This window comes from Pteronotus mesoamericanus, unplaced genomic scaffold (genome assembly GCF_021234165.1).
Source record: "Pteronotus mesoamericanus isolate MK-2021 breed Mesoamerican mustached bat unplaced genomic scaffold, CSHL_Meso_final contig_42, whole genome shotgun sequence".
Classification (NCBI taxonomy): Eukaryota; Metazoa; Chordata; class Mammalia; order Chiroptera; family Mormoopidae; genus Pteronotus; species Pteronotus mesoamericanus.
Window position 1 is genome coordinate 14668222 of NW_026555157.1, and position 13983 is coordinate 14682204.

At 36.1% G+C, this 13983-nt stretch overlaps 1 protein-coding gene across 12 annotated transcripts in view; it reads right to left on the bottom strand.

Annotated features, from left to right (window-relative positions):
• ABI3BP (ABI family member 3 binding protein) overlaps nt 1-13983 on the bottom strand; it is a 245748-nt gene that overhangs the window by 97195 nt on the left and 134570 nt on the right. For all 12 annotated transcript variants that reach the window (XM_054577379.1, XM_054577381.1, XM_054577377.1 and 9 more), the window contains 7 exons: nt 8805-8870; nt 7482-7556; nt 6865-6939; nt 6036-6110; nt 5036-5107; nt 4175-4249; nt 713-754 (listed from right to left, as the gene is read on the bottom strand). In XM_054577379.1, the coding sequence (XP_054433354.1) occupies nt 713-754; nt 4175-4249; nt 5036-5107; nt 6036-6110; nt 6865-6939; nt 7482-7556; nt 8805-8870 (480 nt within the window). The remainder of the gene's footprint in view (nt 1-712; nt 755-4174; nt 4250-5035; nt 5108-6035; nt 6111-6864; nt 6940-7481; nt 7557-8804; nt 8871-13983) is intronic.

Below are 13983 nucleotides of genomic sequence, written 5' to 3' on the forward strand. Positions count from 1 at the left end.
TGTAAGAAATTCCTTCTTTATTTAAGCCAATGCCTGTGTTTTTAGACAAAATGAACAAAAATATAGCCAGTCAGTTAAGTTTGGAAAGAGAAACGGAAAGAAAAAAAGGTATGATTCTTATTTGGAATATGTGAATGCCATAAAGTAAGCAACAGTTCATGTTATGAAGGAAAATATGGGTAATTGGCTAAGATGGCACCAGAAGAACACATTATTTGCTCTCTTGAAGAAAAAGAAACTATAAAGATTGGGGTTATTTTTTATATTTCTCTCTTTTAATTAATTTCCTAGTGACACAGTGGGATTTTTAGGTCTGGAAAGACCATAATGTTTTCCAAGAAAATCTGCAAATGTTGGAATTTCGAAAGTAAGGAAAACACCTCCAAGACTGAAAGCACAAATATGCCCTAGAGAAGCAATAGTCCTCCAATGGAAATTACCAGACTAAAAGTTCAGGACTCATTCCTCCAATAGTAAGGAGTGACAATAAAGAATGTGTCAAATCAAAACCACTGTGCCTTTCATGTTGTCTCAGAACCCCTACACCATGGAGCATAGGCAGAGAGTTTATCTTCTGGCAAAAATGGCTGAAAGAAAGATCTGAAGGACAATGAAGAAATAAATTTTTAAAAAGCCAAAGTGAAGGACAAAAGTGAGGGTGTAAAAAATAGAGATAATTCTTTTTCACTAACTATAAAGGAAACTTCATTACCTATTGTTGACTGCGATGGTATTGGAGCCTGAGGTTCTGGGGCTGCAATAAAAGCAAGCATTAATCAATGGCAATGGGAAGAGCACCATCTAAGATAGAAACTAAATGTCCTTTAGTATAAAAAGTATTCTCTCATTGATGACCAATCAGGTTCTACTGGCTTAACGACAGAAATGTTCAACATCCACATCTTCTCCACAAACCACAATAAGAGTAAGAATTGAGATTTCTAATTTTGGGGTAGATTTTTAGCTATTTTTTCCACTGCCCAATATTCTGAACAGTGCTTGCAGAGGCACACCATTAAAGGGAGGTCAAGGCCGCTTCTGCAAGGTTGCTTGGAGCTCCTGTCTGCCTGCATTTTGTTTTCATGCAGGACAGTCAGGTTCGTTCAAGGCAGTGGGAACAGATAGCAGGCCCATTAGACCTGTTGCTGTGTCTGAGTTCTGTTAGTTTTGAATGACTTTTGGCCTGGTTGTGTTTGATATTATTTTATGAAAAAAAGAGTTGAACTTACGGTCTAAAAAAGGCCAAAAGTGTTCATACACTCTTCTCCAAATTTACTAGCATTTATTGCTGGTGAACAAATTGGTTTACATATGAAATTTAGTCCGTTTTGGTTAGTAAATCAACAGAAGTCAAAAAACAGTCTCAGGTTTCATGAAATGCTGATTAAACTGAATTAACAATATTATTTAAATATTCTAACAGATAACAAAACCTCCAATTTCATTCAAATTGTCAGAAAGAGAAAGAGAGAGAGGGGGGACTCTGAATGTTTTAGACTCTATAAGAGAAAAGGTAAAAAACAGAAAGCATCAATACATTCAACACAACAAATATTTAAAAAAGTACCACATCTGAAAATAGCAAAAAAGAACAAAAATTCTTTTGACACTTTGAGGTAGCAATTCATGTCTTAATTTCTACAAAGTTGCCTTCTAAAAATGTGAAAAAGTAAAATTTGCTATTCAGCAGTTGTAGCCTTTACAAAGAGTAAAGAATACTGCCTTTTTAATTTTATAAAGAAAAATCTGCATTTTTAAAATTCCTGACAGACTGAGACCACGTAGGTATGGACCCCATCAATTAAGCTTCCAATTCATCTGCATATAAAAATGTTAAAGTCAGTATTTATTAAAGCAAATACATGTTCTGATGACTTCCTTTATTGACAATTTTAAAGTGTTATAGATAAAGGTATAAAAATTTCCATTAAAAAGGCTGAGTGACATGCAAATACCACACCACTCACCTCAGCACAAAACAAAGAAAAACACAGCTGGCTCACCACGGAGTTGTGGCTAGCCGTGAGAACAATACACAATTCCATCTACCACACATACAATTAATTGGAAGACTCTCCCCCCTTCTTTTGTATTAAAAGTCAGTACAACCTTCAAGATTAACTATGAAAGAAACAATCCTTATTGGATGAGGCAGACAAGTAGGGATGCAGTAGGTGGCTGGGATTTTCAAGAAAGCACTGGATTTTGTTTATAAAACAAGCCAAAGCCATTGGTGGTTTTTACTTGTTAGTTTAACCACAGAGGAAAACCAAAGGAAAAGCAGCCTGTGTGGAAAGTGAAGTGGAAAAAAAGGGAGTGTGAGGAGAGGGCTGGGAAAGGCAATGAATTACTCAAATCAAAAAGCTTTTGGTGGTTTATTTGCTCTCCTGAACCTTGGCTAGAAACAGAAATCTTGAGCAGAGCTATAATGGTGGCCTGCCCTAAAGTAAAAATAAAGGGTTTGCAGAGATTCAGTCATTACTCCGTGTTGCCTCAGTGCCAGCTTGAGTTGGCACACATTTAGGCGCAGATTCTGAAGTGGCTATACTTGCTGTTAGGAGGAAAAGCGTGGATATTCTTAAGTGATTAAAAGGTAGAAATCAAAGGAATATAAACTCATTAAGCTTCCAAATAATTTCCTACACTTTAAAAGGGAAATGTCAAATTAAGAAGTCTCTGCTCAAATACCTTAGAATAATAATACACCCTCCAACTCGCCTCCAACTCTTATTTGTCTTAATGAACTGCCTCTCAGAAAACTTTTTAGAAACTGTCGAAATTAATGATGAATCTTGTGTAAATTGTAATTAACATTTGGAGACATGTTTGATGTTTTCAAATTTTATCTTGTAGTAACAGAAATAATTAGAGAAATATTTATTTAAATTTGGTGACCCAAGAATACAGTACTATTTCTCAATCTGCTTAGTAATAGCCCTCTATTAAAAATATAACTTAAATATAACAGTTACGACCTTATTTCAAGGTCCTCAAGTATGATTTAAAAATAAAGGTATATTAAACCCCTCTCTCACATAGCTCACTGTTGGCATTCTTTGATTTAAATTTCTAGGGCTCTTGAGTTTTATTAGCTATGCCTCTTGCTCTAAATAGCCTCTCTGAGTAAGGACACATCATTCCATTTCTCTTATTTGGAGACCCCACCCATGGTTACACTTCCCTTGCCTAATCCCTAATTTCTTGTGGTTTGACCCCTATACCAGAAAACCTCACTGCCTCTCTAAAGGAAGTCACTGGAATTCTTTTTCTGAGCAGTTACATTTTCTGCTCATTTTACAGTGAATTTCATTGTAAAAAAAGTAATACCATATCCACTGAAGCAGAAACTCTCTTGCTTTAATATTTGTCCTTTGTAAACATGGATTAATGTGAAATCCATTGAACTTTATAGCAATAAATACATTCTTTCCAGAGCTAAGGGAAACTTTAGATATATGTGATGAAAATTTAGTGACAAAGATCCCCTATATGTACTATTGTATAAGTCAATATGTAAACTGCTATATAGATTGTGGATGAAAAAAACAAAGAAAGATTTGGTCCTGTAGTATGTCCCACAATCCTTATGTAGGGAATTGTCTCTGCTTTAAATTATATTTACAGACTAACCCCTCCCTGCAAAAGAGCCCTCTTTTCTTCAGCAAAACACCATTAATATCTCCTTAGAAGTAAACAGAAGTCAGTTTTCAGAAATCGGCCCCAGTACAGAAAGAAGTCATGGAGCATCAGGGAGCTACAACCCCCTCTAGTCTTACAGATTTTAGTCTTACAGCCTCAAGCTGAGATGCTCCAAACAAGGCCAAGTTCTTAGGGGATGGGAACACTTCTTCCTTCTCTATCTGAAAGGTGATTGCTCAGTCCCAAGAGTTCCAGTCAACTTTGGTACTGGAAACTATTTCATAGTCTTAGACAAGGGATTAGTCCTCAATCATTTATATCATTTTGTTTGTGTGTTTTTTCTGTGATGGTCATAAACATAATGACCCTCCACACAGCTCGGAGAAATGCTGTGATAGTATCAGAGGGATTGGTTATAATGAGATATTTCATAGCAATTACCAACATATAAATCAAAATTCTTGCTCCAAAGAGTGGCATAAAACAACTTTTAACCCAACTCTTGGCATATTAAATGAAAATTCAGGGTAATTACCAGTTTTGATGTGTGTCACTTCTGGGCTGAGAGGGATTTTAGGTTTCAAAGAAATAAATTGTGTTTTACTGGGAGCTAGAAAAATAAAGAAATAAAAATAATCAACAAATCAATATTTAGGCATTTCAGCATGTAAAACCACAAAAGAAAGATCTATGCTTTAAGTGGAATGAGCCCTTTACCTTGGGAGAGTTTGGAAATAGGCCATTAAAAGAGTATTTCACAGAGCAGCATTTAATGGAAATACAGTTAAACATTTCTAGAGTATATTTGACCTAACAGAAATAGCATTGCCACTAAACAGTCACAATAACTACACAAAGACAGTGAATTTAATCTATGCTTTAAAAAAAATCAGTGTAATCATGCACCACTATTTCATATTTCTCAGCTACATCTGTCCTTAAGCACCAGAAAAAAGGCATGTTTTAAAATTAATATTTACTAATATACAATGCTATAATCTGCAGCATAAAGAAATTCTACTAATACCATAGTCATTTTTCCAAATGTAGTCTGAAGTTGAACCTAAGGGCCTTGTGCAAAAGGAAAAAAAAAAAAGTAGAACTACGGGTAAGACTCAAATTCAAATAAAATGATTGGATAGAAGATGAGAAAGAAGCAATGGTTTAATAGCTTCCCAAGGCATAGAATGATGTATAATGCTGAGTTCAGATCCACTAACTATAGAGCCAACTATCCAAAACCATGAAAGCTGTAGAGTCCATGTACTACATGAGATACTAAGTATTGTTGAAATGAGCAAATTAGACTACAGGTTGGGACAGGACATGACGGCTGGGGTCCTGGGTTTCCCATGGTGAAATAAAGTTACACATCTACTAAGGACACATCATTTACCCAGTGTTGTCCATGTAGGTTCGGGGCTTATGGAAATTTTAGATGTTGTTGTCCCAGGCCTTTTGGTTCTTTCTGGTGAAAGGAAAAGAGATATTAACATAGCCTAAAGACAATAAAAAGATATCCTCCAAAGACGAACTGAATGATCTTTTAAAAATTCTGCTGTATGTAGTAGTCAGTGTTGATAAACTATGCAGTGAGTAAAGTTTTGGAAAATAATTTTCAAACTCAGCCATGATAGTATAGACTATATAAAAAAAACTGTATTTCTATTACAATGGAATGAGCAAAACCTGATTTGTTTGAGGATGATTTTGAGTGCATTATCTGACAATGAAAGAAATCACCTCCAGGCTGCTAAGCCACCTCTACTACCCAAACTCTGTGCCTTAAATATATTGCTCCCCTCTCCTTTTTCCTTGGCCCAAAATCTTCATATATTTAAGGCCTGTATCCTTGACTCTTATTCTTCCTGACCTTCTATACAAGTATTATGGTCTCGCAAGTGGATTATATAATCTTCAGTTGCTCTCTCATTGTTTATTATATATTATCTTTTAAAGGTTATGAGCAATTGGGGAGCTGGATAGATCATGTCCTTTCCATCTCAGTCATTGCCCCAGGGAAAACTGAAAACACAGCAGGCACCAAAAAAAAAAAAAACCAAAACAAGAGCTGTCAGCCTAATAAATACTTAAATATAGACGGCATACCAAGAAAAAGAATTGTACTATATACCTCACTGTATCATGTTGTAATAGCAAGACTTGTTTCTAGGTTTAAAACAAAGTTCACATGCAAGAACACCACATAATTTTTAATGAAAGCTTATTAGAAATGATTGTTATTTTGCATTATTAATTACTTATCTTTAGTTAACTTTGAATTTTGTAAAGACACCTTAACCTATAGAATCATAGCACTTATTTTTATGGCAAGGAGATGGATGTTGTCTATTTAGAATTATATATCCTGAAAAGTCAAAGATCCATTTATTTACCAGGTTTGATTCTTGGTGGTTTGGGCCTGAGGCGCTGTTTAGGTGTAGAAGGGACGGATGTAGTTTGCAGGGGAGCTGAAAGAAGATTTAAAGCAGCTTTCATGAATTTTCTCAGGGCTCAAACTGTGCGTGTAAACTTATAAACTTCTTGAGTTCAAGAACTGCTTTCTGTTTCTTCGTATCCCTAGAACACCCAGGCCTGCCCTTTATTCACAGTGGGTGCTCAGTAAATTTGTTGATTGGGCCAAAGGAATTAAACTTCCATGTAAGAACTGAAGGTACATTGTTCAATTAAATGTACCTCAGTGTGAGCACCTTTGAAGAATTTAAGAACACATGGCACAGTTAGGAACTCAAAAGATGACTTACCAAACAGAATAAAAAAGTTTAGAACTTCTTTAATTCTGTAGTGCTTTACTAACCTCACCAGGAATAAATGAGCCTCATTATTCCAATAATTTTTTATTTGAAAATGCAGGTTGTATTACCTTCCTTTTGCCCACTTTTTCTCTGTCATGCCCAGGACTACAGATCCTACTTGGGGCTCTTCACACTTTGTCTACTCTGAGAAAAACGCTCTGACCTGGCGGTATCAGAATGTGCTAATTAGACGTGAATCTATTTTAAAACAACTATAATTCTGCTGCTATTTTCTGGTTAGCAAATTTCAAAGAAGTAGAGCAAAAAAAAATTCTTCACAATTTATGGGAGGAAGTGAAGGGAAATATTTACTACTAAAAATATTCCGAAAAGGGCAACATAATCCATTCTCTTTTGTCACTTTATCTGTTCTTTCAAAGCAAACAACTGTACAAAGGTCGCTAGTTACCAGGTGTTGTAGGGTGCACTTCAGGATGGGGAATGGTTTCCACTTTTTGAGGACCAAATGGTATTTCACGTGGAGCTGAAAACACAAACACCCCATCCCACCAAGTAATTCCAGTTAAAATGAGGTATTTTAAGAGTTTTAACATGCTTTTAGATGGTGTTACAAAGCACATGCTACAAGTACATGATTAAGGATAAAAAATGCATGTAGTCTTGAAAGCTGATGGATGAAATAATAATGTAAAGTGGGGAAAAGGTCAGAGTGATGATTGTTCAGTAGCTGACTCCAGGCAGACTCAGTGCATGGGAGACGGTGATGCAGGCCACAGACACATGAGACGGACTGATACGGGTGATGAAAATGTCCATGCAGTTTTCAAGGCTTTTCATTCCTTTGAGGATGGAAAAAATCTCCTCTATCATAGTACAAAGGAAAAAAAGAGACCAAAATGGAACATAAGATGTCTGCATTATAGGAAAAAAGTATATATATTCAGAAATAGGAAAGAAATAAATAATTAGATGTGATGGAAAGAAATGGTCATTTGGAAGAAAGGCATTCACATGGATTTTCTTTTGATGGAAAACAAAGAATGATTTTTCTGTTAAAAACATTACCCAGTGTTGCCCTTGGCTGTTCAAGAGTTCTAGAAGTTTTGGGTGGGACAGAATCCAGAAATGGATCACTTGTTGCTGTTGGAATAAATGTCAACATTTATAAAAACAGTAGAAGGCCCCAGGAATAAAATACAAATTCATGAGTAATAAATTATGCCTCATATAGGGAAAAAATATCAAGAACACTTGAAGGATTTCTGACCAACATTTTAAATGAGTGATTCATTAGAATTTGATGAGCTCACTTTTAAAAATGTATCTACTTTCTTTTTAAAAATTTTAAAAAATTGTTTAATACTCTTACAGATGTGCCTCATTCCCCCACCACTTGCCCCCTTTACCATACAGACTTTGAACATTAGAAAGCATGATAAAACAGTGTCTCATATATTCAATTTACTTTGAACTGGTTTTCCTGGCTTCTTCTCTCTGTTTCTTAACTACTCAATGAACCCACCCTTAGCATTGTTTGTTTTAAAATTTTTTTCTGCTGTTTAAAATTATTCATTTTTATCATGGGAAAAATAATGTTGAGATAAGGCTACACATCTAAAAATATCAGGCATATATGCATGTTTGACAAAGACCAGCCTCATTCACTTTGAATCTCTGCAGTGCCAAGTTTAGTAGGTCCTTAATAAACACTTGCCAAAGGGAGCTATTGGACTGGGTTGAACTCACTATAGCAGTATCAGTAAGTGAATGCCAAAAATTAGACCCAACTGAACTTCTATAGACTAATGAATGACATGATCGCTCTGTAGCAGGATTTCTCACCTAGTAGCAGCACTACAGACATTTAGGGCTGGATCATTCTTTGTTGTAGGGGCCTGTCCTTTGTATTGTGGGGGTTCAGCAGTATCCCTGGCCTCTACTCACTAGACGTGTCAGTAGCACCTCCTCCAGCTGTGACAAAAAAATATGTCTCTAGACATTTGCAAATGCCCAGGGGGGTAGAAGAGAGCAAAGTCATCCCCACCAGAGAACTACTGCTCTATGGAAAACTCTGTAGGATTCTAAAACCTTTTTGAAATGACTCTGAACAATAGCACAACAGACCATTCCCTTACTTTGCCTCAATGGCAACCGCCTACCTGCACCTCCCACTTGCGCACAGCGTATCTACTGATGCATCTAAACAAATGATCGCTCAGTGGGAGGAGAGGGTAGAATTCATTCTGCTGACATGGATTGCTATTTTTTTTCCCCTGCAGAGCTCTGGAAAGTGCACTTTTTTGTTCAGCAAAAAATTAAAGAGAGAACTAGGTATGGAATTGTCAGAACACCTGGAATCCAAGGCAAGAATTGAGAGGTTAAGTATACCTGGGTGGGACTCGGATATTTCAGGCTCATCTGATGTTGTAGGGCTTGAGAAAACATCATAAGTTGCTTTAAAAGAAAAAGGTAAAAGAGATGTTAATTTTGACTGAAAAGATTACATGACATATTTTAGTGCTAGTCTTGTCATTAAAGTGTAAGCAGTTACTAAGATTTGCCTCTAGTCCCTCTTGCCCTGAACTAAAGGTCTTTATACAGCAAGCCTGATGCTGGTCTCTGTGATGCTGTGAACATAGCGCTATATATTTACAATAAAGTGGTGCCAGCTCTAAATAAAAGAGCTTCCAAGAATATAAACATAAATTAAGTCAAATGGGAGAGATTTCCAAAGAAGGAAACAGCAATTACACGGAGACTGCACAAAGTCTACTGCTTAGTCTTTCTACTTAGTAAAAGTTACCATCGTGCTATCCTAACATTAGGACAGCACTTTACAGTTTGACAGTGCTGTCTCATATATAAGCTTTTTTAACCCTCTTAACATTCCTGAGAAGTAGGTGAGGTAGACTTTATCCCCACTTTATAGATAAAAGAGTATCATCCCCATTTCCTAGGTAAAGCATTTGAGATTCATAACGGTAAAGACATTTGCCAGTGGTCACACACTGGGCCTGTCCAGTTCAGCATAATTTTCATTGCATTCACAGGTCCAGGAATGGCAGAGCTAAGACCAGTTCTCTTCCTCTTGCATTATTCCTTCTGCCACTTTACCTGGTAGCAGCTTTCTTTCTATGTTTCTCCATAATCTAGGTGGAGTTAAAGATAATATTTATATTCTGTATGAAATAAAGAAAGCAAGGTGACCTTAAAAAAAGGTTGGTGTTAAAACAAGGGTAAGTTTCATGTTCACATAAGAATTGAATCTGCAAGAAAAAAAGCATAAAGACAGAAATGCTCTCTCTTGCATCATCATCAATTATCACTATTATGACAGGCGTACAGAAGCTTGAATGTTGTGAGGTAGGTCTTACTTTCTTTGCCCATTCAAAATGGCTGTGCATAAATGAACTAGAAGGCTGGGGAGAACTACTGGGAAAACTTACTCATTGGGGTTACTTATAACCCAATTATTTACCCAGTGAAATTATTTGAACCACTGCTAGCTGCAGCTGTAAGAAAGATAGTATCAGCCTGTGACCCAAGTGTGATAGGCAGATAGGATAGTTTATGTTGTATCACACACTTCAGAGGCAGAAAATACATTTCAATTTGTAAAGATAAGTCTACTGCTTTGCAAAGTCTTCAAAACACAGAAAGGATATTATGAGTTAAAATATGCAAACATTCTGAGAGTAAATCCATTACATGTAATGTGGAGTTTTCTTTAGCCTAGCTACAATTTAAAAGGGTCAGAGAAGAAAGATTAATCTTTTAAAGGACAGAAATGTTGGCAGTTGCTGATCTTAGTCTTGTTTTAAGCCAATTTCATAGAACCATCAAAGCCAGCTCTATCTGCACTAAATAAATTAGGAAAACTTGACCAACTTTTATTTCACTCTCTCATACTAGGAAAGAAATTATGAACAGCTTGACTTATTTATATTGTTACTTTTGAAAACTGCCACAACTGTCTTTATGTTATCCTAAGTCCCACATTTTCCTTTTATATAGTGACACTATACCACTTTTCTTATTTCTGTATTTTTTTGTCACAGAAGTTGATATCTATTCACTCTTTTTCTAGTTCTTTTCCATATCTGCAATTTGCTTCTATTCTAGACTTCCCAGGCCTGGCTGCCGTCTTCCCTTAGGCTATTCTCAGAAGGTACCCTAGTGGGAAAAGAAGCCCTCTTTCCACCATTCTCGGGTGATTGTGGCTCATGCCTGGATTATTACTTCCAAACATTTTCTCAAATATGCTTAAGATTAAAATGACACATCTGCCAGAAGACTTGGTACTTGGTATTTCTATTTCTGGAGGTCTGACACTTTAGTAAAAAACAAGAGTGCTAAAAACACACAAACACCACTTGGTGGAAGTTTTATGTTGTCTGGACCGCCTTGAGAAGCTCACTGCCACTTCATTTCATTCAGAGGTTAAACAAGGTTTTTGTTTGACTCTGAAGTAAGAGATGTCAGAGGAGAGGACAGTGGGAAATGAAGCTCTCTAAAAATCAACAGCTCTTGATTTCTTTACAAAACTCTTGTATGTATACTGTATACCAGAGTAAAATGCATGAAATGGTTAGGCACCTCTGGTTTTTAAAGGTTATATAATTGATAAACAGCTAAGACTTAGAAACGAACCCTTCTATTTTCTAGACACTTTCTGTGCTATCATGCATTATGGTTTAGAGGCAAATATCTTGTCACCAATGTTTATTTTAGTGGATGAATTACTACAGCTGTTTGACATTAAGCAACTTGCATTCACAGAACATAAATGAGACCAAAAGTTAGAGGAGAAATATCTAATGTTAGTTAAATAGGTAGTTCAATTCCAAGGTTATAAAAGGTGATGTTAGTTTTTTTCAAAACACAGTAATGACTTATAATCATAACTAAATTTTACTTTTATATTTCTCAGATAAAAATATTATATGAAATAGGCCATACTACCATTTTCTCATTTGCTCATAACTTCCTAAAACCACATTGTTAAATTGTGTTTTGTTTGTACATTATATTTTTTACTTAAAAAAACTGATTGGATGCAAATTCTGTAATAAAAATGCTCTAATCTTCCTCTGGAAACACGATGGCACACAGACAAGGTATTTTCAATTATCAGGAATTTATTAATTGTATTCAAATGCCATGAATATTAACAACTATGTGAAAGACTTCCATTTTTAAACCTACATTCTTAGATGAAAGAGCTGATTAGGACAGAAATTGTGACAGGCATGCTCATTATGCACTCCGAGTGCCCTTACCCTGAAGCCTGGTACGTAGCAGAGACTAAATAGAATTAATCTACAAGATACCCTTTACAATGAACAAATAACATTGAGTTTGACAGTGGGTAGTTTATGCTCTTAGTAAAGATAAATGAGAGTAAATGAACATGTCCTTTAATTATTCTACGATACTCATACATGTGCATACAACTCTCTTTCTCTACTATACAATTACATGTCACGTGCTTGTAATGTGGCCATACCCTGCCATAGAAATAGAATCCTAAAAACATATATCAAGAGGCAATGGGAAAATACAACAGTACTACCGATAAATAGCTGATGAGAAAAGCATTTATAAATACCACACACAAAGTTCTCAATACTGTTTAAATAAATAAATAATGCTTTCTTTAGTTCATGGGAAAATAAAATACCTTTCAGGTTAACCCTGAAATTACTGAAACTATTTCCTACAAAATGAAATGCTTGTGAAGTAAAATCAAAGGCATAGGCTATAAAACTCTAAGGGGTCACAGTAAATCTGTTAACCATCTGCTAAACTTGAATTCTATTTTCCTGCACTTGAAGCATCAACACTGCCACCCATTCCTACTTTTTCTTCTCTCTAGGGCTTAATCCAGTTGGGTGGGCCAGACCTACACTAATCAACACCTCACAGGTGGGCAAGAAGGTCCAAATGTAGAGTGCAACCTCTTTTCAACCACCCTGAGCAAACCACCAGGGCCAGAACTTTCCAACCAGTACAGGACTCCTTAGGCACACTGATTAGCTCAGCTTCCAAGTCTTTAAATAATTGATAGAGCTTAAGCGCACATAGCAATTTACTGAAGTTCTACAAAGTACTGAAAGAATTTAACACTCAACATAATTAGTGATCAACCCTTAAAGGTAGCTTCCTTTAATGGAATCTAATGAAAAAGACTGAGGTCTGCCATCCTCAGTTCTGACTGTCAAGGGAAGTCTAAAGATAACCATTGATTATCCAAGGGGAAATAACTTTACCAGAGGAGGCAGTTGTCTTAGTAATACTAAGTCATAGAACAGTTGGTGGGAAAAATCAGTTTGTCTGGATACCCTGTGGAAAGAACAGGCAGGAGGATTTTCTAAAGAGGAAAGTAAACATATTTAATCATCCTGTTTTGTATAAAGAAACCATTTCCTTTATTTTATTTGGGCTTTAAATTCCTCCTGGTACTAAATGATGCTCTTTTAAGAGAATTGCCAAGTGAATTAAGGAGGCTTAACTGATGGCATTATCAAGTGAGAAACAGAAAGCTGATTTCCATCTGCCGCTGTAAACCATACAAGGGCTTAAGAAATCATGCAGAAGCCCCTTCTAGAGAATGATAAAAACAAAGCATTGAAATTACTTCTCCCAACTCTGATGTCCACAGAAAACACAAAGTTGGTAATGGCATCATTTGACTCCCTGAGCCTAGGCAGGGCCTGAGCCCAGATCACAGAATGCTAGAGGCTGCCACTTGAACTGAACAACATGGTTGAGTGGTGTTAATAGGACATCAGGCCATTCCCATGGGGGTGCAAGGCTTCTTCAAATAACACAACACATACCCTTTCCATTTTCTTTAAAAGCTTTTATACAGGTGAAATGCAGGTCCAAAATTCAGTTGGTATGCTTATATGTAGACAAGCTTAAGAGTCTTTTTACTTCTCTCTTCCTTCTTTTCTGCTTATTAATTAAGTAATTTAATTAACATTATTAATTAAATAAGAAGTATCTACACCATCAGGAAATTTAGGATGGTGGGAAGAAGATGCATTCAATGCAAGAACCCGCTATATTAAGAAAATGGTAACAGGGCACCCCATATGTACTGTGAATTAGATTAAGTGACTTATGCATTATTTCTAAGATATAACAACCCAATGAAAAATACATACACATGTTATTTCCATTTAGAGGTGGGAAAACTGAGGCTCTAAGAGGTTAAATCACTTGTCTACTGCCTCATAAATAGTAAATAGTTGAGCTGGTTATTAAGTCAGCTCTGTTTCATCCTATAGCTCACAGTTCAGAGATCATATTCACAAAGAGAATAAACTTCAGGAACTGGCTAGCCTTTCTTACAGTCTAGTCGCCCTTTCTTAAAAACCTAGAAGGCACCTGGGTCTAATGAAAACATCTGATTTGCTCTGTTGCACTACTCAGTGAAAATTTCAAAGCAATCTATATGACATCATTTCACTTGTAACATGGAGTGGTTTGTAGGAGGAGAGATTCAGAAAGAAATTAATGAGAATCTAGTTTTCGCTCCTCTGCCTACTCAAAAGCAAGTGTC